The 16358-nt window shown below is 38.9% G+C and overlaps 1 protein-coding gene across 1 annotated transcript in view; it reads right to left on the reverse strand.

Moving 5' to 3' along the window:
• CTNNAL1 (catenin (cadherin-associated protein), alpha-like 1) overlaps positions 1-16358 on the reverse strand; it is a 66013-nt gene that overhangs the window by 32402 nt on the left and 17253 nt on the right. The window contains exons 2-6 of the mRNA XM_006886918.1: positions 15041-15230; positions 7805-7992; positions 4904-5023; positions 1981-2070; positions 714-884 (exon numbers count right to left, since the gene is read on the reverse strand). Of these exons, the coding sequence (XP_006886980.1) occupies positions 714-884; positions 1981-2070; positions 4904-5023; positions 7805-7992; positions 15041-15230 (759 nt within the window). The remainder of the gene's footprint in view (positions 1-713; positions 885-1980; positions 2071-4903; positions 5024-7804; positions 7993-15040; positions 15231-16358) is intronic.

Below are 16358 nucleotides of genomic sequence, written 5' to 3' on the forward strand. Positions count from 1 at the left end.
GGATTGTTTTCTATCAAGTTAGAAAAGAACACAGCTAAAAAGTTGGCACAGAGTACATCCCGATCGAATGACATAGCAAACCATAAAGGCCCAGTTCCATATCTTATTTTAGTGAGCAGTGACTGAGGTTTTACATATTGTAAGTGGTCCTCTATGTGAAAATAATATTTTCTCCCTATCCAAAGCAGAGCAGAGTGAAGAAAATGAAGATGTGTGAAAATAGTCACTCCAAACTACTAATGGATCACACAAAGCACAGCCACTCACACTAGAAGAACGTCATGGTGGCAAGCTCCCACTGCTGACTGCTCCGAAAGTTATCACAATAAAGAGACCATCAAGGATTGGTAAGACAGCTCTGGTGACCAAGTGACAAGGAGTTACCTTGCCAACCCAAGGACCAGTAGAAATTCTAGCAGAACTAATATAAATGCTTGCCACTCTCTTATCAGTGATAAAGCACTTTCCAGTTCTTATTTTGGCTAAACAGAGCTGAGATAGCTAAGATGATCCAAAGCAAATTCTTTAGTGTACACAATACCCAGGCGAATGGACTGAACACTGTCAGTAAAAGCACTGTTTTAAAGATACATACCTGGTTTTGAAAAAAATCTCTTATGAAGCATTAAACAAAATACATGGATACTACAGATGAATCCTTTAAAAAGCAAGGGCAGAGGAGATTCAAAGTGTAGTCTCTTTTTTATTCTCACCTTCAGTTCTTTAATTCCAGTAAATATCGTGACAGATGAAACATCAGCCTCTCCACTTGGTTTACAGTCGGTAACAATTTCAATGACTTTGTCCAACGCCACCTTCATTCGATCAAATACCCCTTCTTTGTTTTTATGGGCTGATTCACAGTTAGGATGCCTGAGGCATGTCTTCAAAAAGCAACATTTTCATTTTAGCATTTGATTCACATTCTAACACACAAAATCTCACCGAGAACATGTCATGCTAATAAAAATGGTTCTTTACCAAAATCTCCTGGGTCCCTGGCTCACCCAGCTGCTTCTCCTCACTACAAGTGGATGCAGGATGAATAAAAAGCCATAGCAGGATTAAGTGGGAAAACTCAGAAAGCCAAACTACATCTTCATATTCCAACAGTAAGCATTCTTAAAATTTATGAAGGAAAAATAAAAAACCAAACCCTCTATCTTCATCATAATTAAAACTTTTTTAAAAAGTTGTCTTATATATGCAAAAACTAAAAAAGAATGAGGAAAAAAATATTATATATGAAGTTATACATAATTGTGGATGGAACTTGACTTTTACGAAATATAAATATAATACTCAAAGGCCTCAGTACGAGTAGAGCCTTTTCCATGAACTACACAGACAATTCTGGTTTTGTAGGCTCAAGTAATTCTAAACAGTGCCAATGAGAGGTTTGGTAGTCAATTCTGGGTTTGTACCACTTTGTTGGCCAACTGCTATTTAGAATTAGAATCTCTTAACCAATAATTTTATTAAAAAATAGAGTAAGGAACAATGTATATGAATGAAACACAATGTATATGAGTTTTGTATGCAAACCAATATAAAATAAAATATACACAGACACACGATACAGAATTAGGAATGAGAAACAGCATATAAATATCTGGCAGGTGACACAGCCGCCACTGGCACTAAACAGGTCCTTGCTCACCTAGCTGGTTCCAGAGCACATATGTTGGCTTCCCCACAAGGCTGGCAAACCCTGCAGGCAGTGACCAGGGCTGGGAGACCTCCATCCACAGCACCTCGTCCCCCACCTTCCCTTGAGCTGTTCAGTCAACTGATTTGTAGAATTACTGTTTCAAGCTCAAGAAGGCTATTAGCATTGTTTTTTTAAAGGATAAGGGAGACTTAAGATGATGATCTATGTTCTAAGTTATCATCTTACTCTTTTCAGAAACAGGAAATACAGACACCAGATGGTTCCATCAAGTTTTCATTTACAACATAGTAAAACAAGGATTTTCATACCTTTGAAGCTGTAAGAAGCATCATTGTACATTTTTCAAGAACTGCCCGAGCTGCGGCCATTTTTGCCTTTTTCTTTTCATCTTTCAAATCCTAAAAAGAAAACAAAATCACTGAGGAGTCTAGGATCATATAAACAATTCATTTCTTGAATATCATTTCCTCAAGAGCAGCAGAATTTCTTTTAAGATGATACTGAAGCTCTCTGGTAGTACTACAAATTGATATATGCTTTTTAGAAATCTAAATGAAAAGGATGATCATGAGTTTCAAAATATGTCCACTCTAGAGGCCATCAACATTACCTCTAGAAATCTACCCAATGGATGTAAGAATAAATTTAGAAAGCAATACATATACTACATATATTTAAAAGCTCATTCATTCATACCATGTTTAATACTGGAAATAACAGAAACTTAAATGTTAAATAATAAATTATTAAGTAAAAACAGAGTATCTTACAGAAATTTAAAATATTTATGGCAATTGTTGTTGTTAGAGGCTGTTGACTATGACTCACAGCCATGGTTCATTCAGAACCATGGATCTGAACTTCACCCTGTCCTCTGTATCTTCATCACCTCTGAGAGACCTAAGCCCATTGATACAAACGTTGTGTCAATCCATCTTGTTGAGGTTCTTCCTTTCTTTGGCGGGCCTTCCACCTTTCCAAGCATAAAACGGCACATCACTAATCTAAATGTGTTCATGCAATACATTTGGAAAGAAACAGAAGCCTTTACAAAAGGTGACTGAGTGAGGAATTGAGACTTGGGGGACACTGTCAACACTGTTCACATTCTGGCCATTCACTACACCTGACATTTTCATGCCCCTGCATGAACACACCTTACTCATAAACAAAAACAACATTCTGCACCCTCAAGCTTCAATAGTTAAAAACTACTTCTTTTGGGGGCCTCTAGTAAGAAGTCAGTTCTTCCATGGGCCAGTTATGACTAATCCTATCGCTCTAACTGCTTACCATCCTACCATAAGGTTCCTTTATCCTAAACTTAACCAGTATGCTGCTGTGGCTAGATTATGAACTCCAAGGTAAGCATTTTGCTTGCAATTGAGCAGGTGGTGTGTGGTAGGGTGTGATACAGTATAAGAGGTTTCTCTTCATAGAATGCTGTCACAGAAAGTAACCAAATAATACTGATCCCATCTAGTTATCAAGTAGTCTAAGTAACTTGATTAAAAAATCAAAATCAAGACAGTTGTGATCAATTTGATACCCATATTGGCCCTATGTATGGAAGGGCAAAACTGCATTCTGTGGGTTTCCATGGCCGTGGCCTTTCAGAAGCACAATACCAGGCCTTTCTCCCAAGGAGCCTCACAGTGGGTTTGAACTGCCAACATTTCTGGCAGTAGTTGAACAGCTAACAATTTGTGCCACCCAGATTGTCCTACAATTTGGCATCTAAATCAGAGGCTGACAAATGGTTTCAATAAAAGAGCAGAAAATTCATGTTTAAGGTCTTCTGGGTCACATGGTCTCTGTTCCAAGTACATGAGCTGTCACAGATACTAGAAAAATGAATGAGAATGTTCCTCCAGTGGTTCAAATCCACCCACGGCGCTGAGGGAGAACGATGGGCAGTCTACTCCCTTGCAATTCCCAGCTTCAAAAATGCCAAGGGAGGGTCAGCTATGAGTCACTTCTGACTGGACGGCAATGAGTTTATTTTTAGCTAAAATTTGAATTACATAAAATTTCACCTGTTAAAAAAACTTTTTTTTAACTATAAAACACATATCATGATCCAACTTATCTACCTGAGCCCTGACAGAAAAGGCAAATGAAAAGATTCATAAAACCTCACAGGGAAAACAACTAATTATTTGGTCAACCAACTTTAAAAAAACAGAAAAAAAAATTTTTTAAAGAAAATAAATAAATAAATAAATACATTTATGCCTGTTTTGAAAAAAGGTGATCCAATAGAACGTGCTGATTACGCTTTTACTGTATTTTGCCTTTTCCTTCACCAGATCTACTATGCATATATACCTAGTTACTGAGATTTCCTCTCATGTTGGTAAACATCAAAGAATGTGTATTTTTTTAGTATAAAACTCTAACTTTCTACCAGAGGACTCAGACAGAAATTGTTCTTTTTAAATTTGACTTATTTCACTCAGCATAATGTCCTCCACATTACGAAGGTCTCTGCTGATCATTATTTTTTTTAGTATTGTATAGTATTTCATTGCATGTGCAGACCATAGGCACTTGGGTTGTTTCTGTGTTTCTGCTACTGTGAATGATGTTGCAATGAACATGGAGGGGGTGTGTGTGTGTGTGTTCATATGCATGTATTCATGTCCTAGCTCTCATTTCTTTAGCTTATAAACTTTCTAGAATTGAGAGGGTGCGAGGAGGTGGGGAAAGCTCACAGAAAGCTCTCTCCTCTCCTTTTCTGCTGATAGCATGTGGTAAGGTCTGGTCTCATCCCCGTCTTTCAATAGGTCCTTTAACCCTCTTCCCTCTTCTTTTCTTTTCACTTTAACCCTTTTTCATGGACCACATTACACTAGCTATGCCTCTGTCTTATAACTTTAGTAAACCCTTTTCCCTTTTTTTACTAAAAAAAAAACCAAAAAACCACACACACACACAAAAACTCCACCAAAAACTCATGGGAAATATCTTGAGATGGGCCTTTTAAGGTCAATATAATGTTTCCCAGTATGCAAGGCAAGATCATATTTAACTGTTAAATGTGTGCAAATAAATACATACATATCTACTTACCTTATTTTGGCTTACATATAAAAAGCTTTAAAACCAAATGTACAGATTTCCTAAGCAAAGAAAGCAACGCAAATAATTGATGATTGTAAAGAGTAACCCTACATCCAAAGTGAAAAGCATGCATTTGTCTAAGACTTCCAAAATACAGCAGACACGTACATTTTGTCTATCTCCTGTCAGATGTGCAAACTCCACCATCTCATTTCCAAACTGACTGAATATTTGGACAAACTCTTGAAAACTATTCACTTTCTCTAGTCTTTCCATCGTTGCAAGAACCTGCAAAAGAGATGACAATGTGTTATCAGCAAGATAGTGAACGTGACAGAGCTTGAGACTTCAAGGTTGACTAGAGAAAGAGGAAAATTGTGGGGAAAAAGAAAGAAAATCCTAAATTCCAGAGGAAAAGTGATGAGTTAGAAGAGAGGACAGAGGAGGTGGTGCAAAGACAGATGAGAACAGACACAAAAGGTAAATCATTTAGGGAAGGTTTGCTTGCAGCACAGAGATTTGGGCTGATTTGGCAGATTGAAGAAAAGAGTAAATGACTTAAGTACTCAAGTACACAAGCATAACTCCCGCCCAAAGTGGCAGGGGCAAGGCCTCAGGGAACTAAGAACGGCTGGGACAAAGGATAATAAACAGAAGCATTAAGGTTCAGTGGAACAGAGAGAAGTTCATTCTCCTTAGGAAAGAGGAAGGAAGGCCATGTGCAGAGTGAAGAGTTAAAGGTAGGGCTTGGACTTAACGAGCAGGAAAATCATTTGTATCTGCCAGGAACTGTGTGTGCCAAGTAAGTCAATTGCCACGGAGCTCCGGACAGTCAAGGGTGACCAGAATGCATGACCTGCAGCACAGCCAACAGATATTGTTACGTGTTTTCTTGACATACTAAATGGATGAGGAACAGGTTTTCAAACATTTTTCTCTAAAATAACAGTACTGCATTAGTGTTAGCCTGAGCAGCACAGGTAAAGAAAACACAGATATCCTGTGTTGACTTGGTTTTAATGAGGATATGATATTTGGCATGTTAATCTGCCCTGGCAGCTCAGGAAGTCCTGGCAGCCAACCCAGATAAGGCAGAATTAATGCCACTGAGCCCTGCAGTGAGGGGCAGGTTTTCTATTTCTATGTCTTTATCACTGGGTAATCTATTTCTTTCTTTTTTAATCCCCCTTCCTCCATACACTTTTTTTAAAAATAGAATTTTTTAGGGGAGCTCTGGTGGCCAAGTGGCAAGGAGCTGCAACTACAATCCCAGAGGCTCACGGTTTGAATCCACCAGATGCTCTGCCGGGGAAGGAGGGACAATCTCCTCCTGTACCAGTCAGATCTGATTTGATGGTACACTCACACACAAAAATAATAAAATTTAAAAAAAATTTAAAAATAGAATTTTTATTTTATACTGGTTTACTTACAAAGTTCATATACATTGTTTTTTACACTGGATCTTTCCCATTTCCTTTACCCACCCCTCCCTCCACGCATCAAATTGTGAGACCCTATGATTACCCACCCCACCCATCCTCACGCCTCTTCTCCTACCCTCCTTGGACCCTCATGCACATTTTACCAGTCACATTTCTATTTCTACAATAATGGTCTATACAGTATTTGTCCTTATGGGACTGAGTTAGTTCCCTTAGCACAACGCTCTCCTGTCCCTCCCAAGTTAGTGACTTTCAAAAGCATTGCTCCTGCATGCTGGGTAGTATTGCATTGTGTAATATAACATAATTTCTCAAGCCATTTGACTGTGGCTGGACAGTTGGGCTGTTTCCATGTTCTTGTGATGGTGAATACAGTGCTATGAACATTGGTGTACAATCTCCATTTGTGCCTCAGTTCTCATTTCCTCAGGGTATATTCCAAGTGGTGGAAAAGCTGGGTCATGTGGAATTTCTATGCTCTGCTTTCTGAAGAAATGTCAAACTACTTTCCAGAGTGGCTGTACCATTTTACAATTCCACCAACACTGTGTAAGAGTTCCTGTATCACCATATCCTCTCCAACATTTCTTACTTGCTGTCCTGTTAAACTTTGCTACTGCTACTAGGGTGAGATGGTATCTCATTGTGGTTCTGATGTGCATCTCTCTCATTGCCAGTGATTTTCTTCATGTGTCTGCTGGCCATCCAAGTATCTTCCTCTGTGAAAAGTCTTTCCAGGTCTTTTGCCCATTTTGTAATTGCTTTACATACATTTTGACTCACTTATCCCTCATCAAGCATTTCGAGTTTTTCTCTTTTTCTGGTTTACTGCCACTCTCCATGCTTCAGGAACTATCTACCCAAAGCAATGCCTGCCCTGGGATCCTGGAGGATCTCGGCACAGTACTGTTATATCAGAGTTCTGGATGGAAAGAGTTTCAATCCATTCTCTAAGGTCTGCTATTATTCAGTACTAGTTAGGGTCCCTGGACGGAGACATTTCATTTCTACAGATAACTGAGAGTATAGTTCAGTGACTGAATATTTTCCTTAAGTTTATATACTTTTAACTCTCTGATTGGGGGAAGCCAGAAGGCACCTTATGGAGTCAAAATCTGTATCAACTAGGTTTCTACTATATACATTGTCATGGTTCAGCATTACCCTCTTTGAATTTTGTGCACATGAAAAGCTTTTTACCAAAAAAGCAAGAAAATAACAAGAGAATGATGACTTTCTGAGATTAAAGATTTTTTTTTGGGGGGGGGCATGCAGAAGTTTAGTCATAATATATATGTATGTATTTGGAAAGAGGAGTGGCAACCTAAGTAACATGCCTCCGGAAACTCTATGAACTTTGATAAATGTCAATAGTTGTAGAGGAGCTTTAAACCTTTTGTTCATAGGGTCACTATGAGCTGTGCTCGACTCGAAGGCAATCAACAACAACATACGTATGTATAGTTTAAGAACTACAGATTTAGAAGAAACACCACTTTTATAGACATTTTACAGTTACAGACAATTTTAACAGACAACCATTGCCAAATTACTGATAATTAACCAATAAAAAACACTTTTTTAACAACCCTGGAAGACTGGTAAGGAACTATCACACAAGTACCTTATTACTTGATGTTATTATCTGCTTGATGACTACACGGTCAGCCAGTAATAGCACTTTTGTCACTGAAGAAAGAAGTAACCGTGCAGCCTTGACAACTCCTGTTTTGTCTGTGAAAATGGTGATCTGGCCATCAGAGTCTGGATGATTCAAGCTGGTTATGTCTGTAAGTGCTGCAATTGTTTCTCCTACAAGAAAAGTAAAGTTGAAATGAAGACTTAAAGTCAAGACTATCTCTGAGCCTTGAAGGCAAGTGTCACCATATGGAGAATGTGGACTGTGGCAACTTACCTTACTATCCTGAATGAATCCTTCTTGACGAGCACAGATACTTCCTAATGACAAACTAATAATGCATTTTAAATAACTGTGACAAACTTTTGTTTTTATCTACTTTGAAACATACAGCATTTATTTCCAGTCAAATGAGAAGAAGCGAAATCTAGAAAACCCTCCTCCTCTACAAACTGTAAGAGAGCTTAAAGGAGCCCAAACTCAAAAAGCCAGCATCTGGATTCGTCTTAGCTTTGATTGGAGATATTTTTTCCCCCTTTGAGAGAGCAGGGATCACATATCATGTCATTAATCTATAACCTCAAGGAAGTCTGTGACTCTGTGGACACTCAGGGAGAGAAGACAAGATTTTGTGTCCTGAGAGGCTACATCTTCAGTTACAGGACTGTCTCTGGGCAAGATGAGAGCTGGTCTGTTAACCGGGGCTCTGGTTCTTGTTGTTGCTGTTTGCTGCTGAGTCAGAAGTGACCCATAGCTGATCTTCCAGCAGGTTTTCAGAGGCAGTAAATCACTTGAGAGTAGACTGCCCAACCTTCTCCCATGGAGCAACTGGTAGATTCGAATGGGACTGCAGCACAGCTTTTACCACTAGGTCACCAGAGCTCCTTAGGACTCTAGGCAGGATGGGTAGGAACACAAAACAAAAGCCTTCCTCCTAGAAATTTAAAACACAGGCCCACTCTTACTCAGGTTTATGGTACAGATGGATAAACATTTTTAAAATGCTTAGGATAAACCAAACTACCAAGTGAATCTTAACTCTCTAGGAAAATGCTCTTCAAGGTTGCCACCAAAGTTTTTTTATTATAGCAATTATTTATCAATTAAAAAAAATACAAATGCTTGTTCTTCCAAACCTTCTTTCAGTGTAACTAAGATTTTAACAAAACAAACTTTTAATCTACCTGTAAAAAGACACATTCTTAAGCACTAAATTAACCTGTAAGTGTTAAGAGATGATTTTCCTCAAGAAATCCCTCTTGCCAATACTATTACACACCCAGAGCCCTAGAGCTAAAGACCTTATGGAAAAGTAGCATATGGATTGCAAATGGGTCACAGGATGAGACAAGAAGAAAGTCAAGATTTAGAAAGACGAATGTCCTATTCTGTGTACGGGTTCTACATGAGCACGATTAAGTGTTCTGAAATCCCCAATCTTCACAGAGCTATCCAGAAATTGTTCTTTTCCACATAGTCAATAAAACACAAGTAAGTATCTTTCTGGTTTCAGCTAAGATCTGCTTTTGGTTAAAATGCTTTCAGCTATGATCCATCTGACACCAGCTTTGACAGCTTGTGTTCCACAGCCTCTTCCGAATTTAGCTTGAATATCTGGCAATTCGTTTTCACTGTGCTGCTGCAACCATTTTGGAAAAATCTCAAGATTTACTTATTTGTGTTATGAATAATATTGTTCTATAATCTTCACACTCTGTTGGATCATCTTTCTTTGGCATCTGTATAACTACGGATCCCTTTCTACAGTACTCAAAAGGAGCACTGGTGGCACAGCAGTTAAGTGCTCAATTGTTATTAAAAATTTGATCGTTCGAATCCTCCTCCAACTACTCCAAGAAAAAAGATGTGGTGATCTGCTTTTCTACCACTTTGGAAATTCTAATCTGTCCTCTAGGGTTGTTGTGAGGTGAACTTGACTCAATGGCAAAGAGTCAAATTTCCATTAGTTTTATGGTAACCAGTCACTAAGATGGCTCTCAATTTCTCACCAACTGGTATCCACTGGTATTACACTATGCCCTCCCACAATGTACCAGGGTGAGTACAGCAGAAGTAATGGTATGCCACCTTCAAGACTAGGTTACAAAGAACACTGGGGCAGCTCTCTGTCTTCTTCTGAGGAAAGTCAGTTGCCATGTCACAGAAACCTATAGAACATAGAGGTACACATGATAAAGCCTTTGGTATGAGTAAGAAGACAGAAGCTTCCCAAAAATCTATATGAGGAAGGCTAGAAGATCCTTGGACTAGTCAAGCCTTCCAAAGACTACAGATCTAGCCTGCACCTTGACTACCCTATAATTTAAGATCTTGAGCCAGAATTGTACAGCTAAAGCCATTTCAATTCCTGACCTGCAAAAATGAAAGGATAACATATGTGGTTCAAAGGTGCTAAGTTTGGGTTAATTTGTTATAGAGCAATAGATAACTAATAAAAAGTATTTAAGGTAAAATATATGGAGGAGGAGAAGCTAAGACTAAATCACGATGTATACAGAAAGTATTAAAAAGAAAAATGTCAGTATGACCACCATGAAACATTACTTTTTCCATAGTTTTCAACCACCAAAGATGTGAGTCCAGACCTACGGCATTATTTAGCCTTACCTTATTTTGACTTTTCCATGCATAAACTCACAAATTCGTTAGATGGTAAAACACTTGGGATCCACATATGTGCCTATCCCTCAAAAAGGGGGACCCTAACATAATGTGGAAATTATCATACAATATTACTAATATCACAAAAAAAGTTTAAGATTATGGCTGGAAACATGGCTGGAACAGTATATTCTTAGGGAACTGCCAGAAGTTCAAGCTGGATTTTAGGAGCTCATAAGACAAGAGACATCACAGACATCAGATGGATCTTGGCTGAAAGCAGAGAACACCAAAGATCAAGAAAAAATTTTACTTGACTTTTACTGATTCTGCGAAAGTATTCTACCATGCAGATTAAGATAAATTATAGCTAACTTTCAGAGGAAGAGAAATTCCAGAACCCTTAATTGTGTTCATGCAGAACCTGTATATAGACCATCAAGCAGTTGTTCAAATAGAACAAGGAGCTGTTGTTATTGTTAGGTGCCATCAAGTTGAGTACGATGCATTGTGAACCTATAAACAGTAGATCTGAACCCTGCCCTACCCTGTCTGTACTCTCCTCATCATTCCTGATATACCTGAGCCCACTATTACAGTCACTGTGTCAATCATCTTTTTGAAGTGCTTACTTTCTTTCACTGGTCCTCCGCTTTTCCAAAGACAGTCCTCTCCTAACAGCATGCCAAAGCTGTAAGATAAATCTTTGCCACCCTCACCTCCAAGGAGCTCCCTGGTTGTGCACTCCGTAGACTATAGCTTTCAGTAGGGATAGCAACTCAATATTTAAAAAAAAAAAAATCTTCATCACAATAGCCTACGTCATGCTAAATGCAAGAAAAGATGAAGTAGTCAAGGATTTCCTTTTACTTGAATCCACAATCAATACCCATGGGAGAAGCAGACAAGAAATCAAATTATGTATTGCCCTGGGCCATAGTCCTTTATTAGTACTTTACATAATTTCACTCAAATGAATGTTTAATTATTCAGAAGAGAAAATGATAGCCAAAGGCTAAATAAAAATTGTTAAGAGAAAACTCACTTCCATACTATACATTGTGTGGAACTTGGAGGGCACCATTCTTTTCTCTTACTAAGTGACCATAGGAGGCAGTTCTCAAAAAGGAATAAACTAACCACTGCCATAGAGTGGATTCTCACTTACAGTGACCCTGCAAGACACAGGAGAACTGTCCCACAGGCTTTCCAAGGCTGTAAATCTTTCTGGAAGCCAACTGCCTCATAGTTCTTCTGGTAAGGGGTTCAAACAGTTAGTCTTCTGGCTAACAGTTGAATGGCCTAACCACAATGCCACAAGAAAGGAATGGATACTTCCAACCAGGAAGAGAAGTGACATGTGGGCTCTGTGACATCAGATACTCCACAATACTTGGAGGACAGAGCCTCTGAGGCTTAAATTACTTGCAGAGTACAACAGTCCCTGGATTCTGTGGGTATGTTAGGTCCTCCTCCTCCACACACGCCAGAACTCCAGGAAGGTGAGGAGGAGTCAAGTTGCCCTTTCATTAAAACAAAACAAAACCTCTTTTCTTAACATTAACCAAAGACTGATGTAAGAAATAGTAATATAAAGAACATCTCTGTACTTTCAATTGAATTGTCCACTGCATTATGGCATGACTGCTGGATAAATATCTACAAAATAATTTAGTGTTAGGGGAAAAGTCTCTCTCTCTCCTCTTGGATAAACTGGTTTGTTTCTTTCCAACAATGAGAATTACATAATCTTTTTTTGTCTACATTTTTGCCTTGGCTCCAGGAAGTATAAAGATACATTTCAAGTTTAATTAGAATAACTGTTGGATGAAATTTCTAGCAGACTAATTTTTATTTCTTATTTTAATGGCTTTAATGCACATGTATCATTTACTGTAAGTAATTTCAAATTTTAAAATTAATCAAATTACAAAAATGTGAATGAAATAAAGACACTCTCCTGCCTCTCTTTTACTCCAGATAACTTTCCCCAATCCATGACTAAGAATCAACGCAAAGCCCTTTCTTCCCTTTAATCAATAACCGAGCCTGTCTGTTAAGTCACATTAACGAGTATTTCGTGCGTACTTCCTGCATTTTATATCCCCATTAACACTGCCTTGAAAAAGCTTCTATATTAATCTCTCCATTTCTAGTCTCAATTGTTTCCCAACCAACTATTATTCATTTCCTTGATCCTACCAGAAAGATTTCTAACGTAAAAGTAAATGTCTTTCATCAGGCTCAAAATTTTCAGTGACTCCCTACCACCACCTATAGAGTAAGACCCAAAGTCATTTGTGTAATAATAGGAGACCATATAGAATGAAGTGGGTCCCTCCACATTTACCCACCTCTATCTCATTTACTACTTTCCCCCCATGATGATCTGCTCCTCCCTCAGGGTCATCTAACTTATCAAATGACAACACCATCTACCTCGCTATTCACACTCCCAACTCTGCAGTTTGAATCATCTCCTTTCTGTCATATCCTACATATAAATTCAAGAAAGCCTACCAGCTGAACCTCCACAATATATCTAAATGCAACTCTTTCCCATCATTTCAAATGCTATCAACTATCTTCAGAAGGATGGACAACCTTCTCCTGTGTGGTTAACTGCCTCTGAAAATCCACTGGAAAGTTAGCTAGGGGTCAGTTCCAACTCAACAGCACACAACAACAGCATCTACCTAGTTTAAATCACCACCATCTATCACATGAACCATTGTGACAACTTCTTCAATATTCTGACTCCACCTTCAAGCTCCCACGTCTATTCACCATCCTTCATAGAGAAGCCACCATTGTTCCTATCATTGCCTAAAAGCCACTGCTTCCTCAGGGTCTCTTGCCAGGGATGCTCCTCCCACAGATATCCCTACAGCTCAGGTTCTCACTTCATTGCAGTCACTGCTCTGATGTCACGTCCTTTAGAGGGGCCTCCTAATACCTTACATCATTAATTTTTCAACTGGGGATTCTAGACCTCAACAGCATTCGATATAGTCTGGCAACAGTCTTAGCAACCAAAGGCATGGTGCTAAATAATGTTCATGACAATCTACTGCAAAACAGAGTTCTCCAGCTCCAAATACCCACAGTACCAAAGCTGAGAGGCAGTGCTGTTTTTAAAACAGCACCTCGACTGCTCTCCTAACCCTTACTTTGCCTTACTTCTGCTTCAAGATAACTATTACAGCTTGATGCTATCTTGCCCTTTACTCATCTATTTGCTTATAGTCTTTGCCATTGCAGTGATGTGAGCTCACCGCAGCAGACTTGTGATTTGCGGAGGGGAGATGAATACTTGCATATAAGCAGCACCTAAGAAATATTTAATGACAGTAAGTGTGTAAATGATATACTAATATGGTGGGATTATTTTTATCCCTCCAAGGACCTCAGTTCTATTAGTATTCTGAGCTACTAGTTGTAGGAAATGACAAACCATTTGGAAATCTGAAATCAGTAGGCTTCATCTAAGGAGCCCTGGTGGCACAGTGGTTGAAGGTTTCAAATGCTGATGGAAAGGTTGGCAGGTCAAACCTACCTGTGAGAGAAAGCTGTTGCAGTCTGTTTTTGTGAGGATTTGCAGCACGGGGCACACTATTGGCAGTTCTACTCTGTCCTCAGAGGCTTGTCATGAATTGTGATTGATTTGTCGGCAGTGGGTTTTGTTTAGTTTGATGAGTTATCTGCTGCAGAGTGAGAGCATGTAGTAAACCTTATTTTCATTTTTTTTTGTGTATGGCAAGACACACAGTTAGAATCTACCCACTGCTCTGTGGGAAATGGACGGGCAATCTCTTCCTGTGTGATTTACTGTACTGGAGGGTCAGCTACGGTCAGTTCCAACTGGACCGCATGCAACAACATGTGGTGGCAAGGAAGATGCTCCTAAGATGCTCCTCCAGGACCTCGTACTTCCTTCAGTCTCTCACATTTCTCACATTGGCAAGGATGGAAGAACACTCCCTCGAGCAAAGGGTCTCATGTTTTCAATTTAGGACTGAAGATGCTCCCAGAGGAGCTCAATATGCTTGGAAGCTAATGCAGACCTTTTCTGTCCTACTGCTATTGCCGAGTGCCACTAAGTTGATTCTGACTCACAGAGACCCTGTAGGACAGCACGGAATGGCCCCACTGAGTTTTCCAGGCTGTTATCAATACAGAAAAGCAGTCCATGAACAAGAGGAAGACCCTCAAGGGAATAGACTGACACAGTGACTTCAACTACGGGCATAGGCACAGCAGAGACTGGGAGGCTGGAGCAGAATCAGGCAGGAGTTTTGTTTGGTTGTATATAGTGCTGCTATGACTCCAAGCCAACTCGATGGCACTTAACAAAAATCTTTACGGAAACAGATCACCAGGACTTATCATACTACACAGATGACAGGTTTAAATGCCAACCTACGGATGAGGGGCCACTGATTATCTATTATGCCATGCTCCTTTCCCTGGCCCAGGCCTTTCTAATCAGAAGGCTGAAACATAGTATGTATCTTTACTCAAAACAAAACAATAACTTGTCATCATATTCCTAATAGTCCTGCTGGTATATAAAATTTTCACAATCAACAAGCCACATACCTGCTTGCTTAGCTTCGATACAGGCAATAGTTATTTCTTCTTTCAGATCCCAGTTTTCATTGGCTATGGCCTCCCCTACTTTAACAAATCTTCCAACTGCCAAGTTGACGGCTTGTCCCACACGCTGAATTGCTTGCAGAGTTTTATCAGACTTTTTGGTATTATCTTTATGATTAATAAGTGTGGTGATCTAAAAATTAAAAAATAAAAATAAAAAGTTGCTTGCTTAACTTTATCCAGTATCTTTTTTAAGAGCTGTATCACATCGGCCAAGAAAACCAAGCATAGTAGCCTACACAAGACTACTATTCAAGGAAAATCAGGCAAGTATCTGGCATCACTCCTTGTGACAATTTTTCCATAAATTAAAATTCCAAATTCACCTGTAAGCAATGATCAGAGACAAAACAATTTCATATGTCCTCCAGGTGTTCCAGTGAATCTTAAAGGTAGAAAAGTAAGGAAAAATGGTTCATTACATTCACAGAACCCACAGAAAAACAAAGTACTTCAGGTCTACCTTCTTCTAGTAAGAACCGAGCTGCTATGAGAGTAGCAATGGCATCTTCTTCACTATGGCCTTCTGCTCCACTGTCCAGCATTATATAAGGCAGCAAGTGTGACAAACATACTTACTGATTTAATCAGACATTTTAGAATAACTATTGTGATCTGTATTTTATATTTTTTAAAAAATTGTGTTGTATCAGATTCAGAGTAAATGAAACACAGGTATATATGAGAGACATTATGGGCTCAGTTCCAGCCCACCACAATAAAGAGAATGTCACAATAAAGTGAATACAATATTTTATTTTCCAGTCCATATAAAAGTTATGCTTACATCAGACAGTAGAGTCTTTTAAGTGTGCAATAACATCATGAAAAAGTGTAAAATATTGTTAAGAATTACCAAAATGTGACACAAAGTCAAAAAGTAAGCACACGATATTGGTAAAATGGCACCAACAGTCATGCTCAACTTGCTTGTTGCCACAACCTCCAATTTGTGAAAAACACAGTATTGGTGAGGTACTATAAAGTGGAGACAAATTAAACATGGTAGGCCCATACCTAGAGTATATATACTTGGTTCCAAGCCCTGAAATAACATACAAAAAGTGACAATTTTACTTTAATGCATGGAGTACAATTTTGAAGTAACTTCTAGAGCCATAGAGACAAAGGCTAGAATAGAATATTAAAAAAAGAATCATTCACCACAACAAGATAAAGGTAAATAATCCAATAGAAAAATGGGCACAGGATATGAACAGGCACTTCACCGAAGACGACATTCAGATGGCTAACAAACACA

This window comes from Elephantulus edwardii, unplaced genomic scaffold (genome assembly GCF_000299155.1).
Source record: "Elephantulus edwardii isolate Elephantulus edwardi_28Jun2011 unplaced genomic scaffold, EleEdw1.0 scaffold00052, whole genome shotgun sequence".
Lineage (NCBI taxonomy): Eukaryota > Metazoa > Chordata > Mammalia > Macroscelidea > Macroscelididae > Elephantulus > Elephantulus edwardii.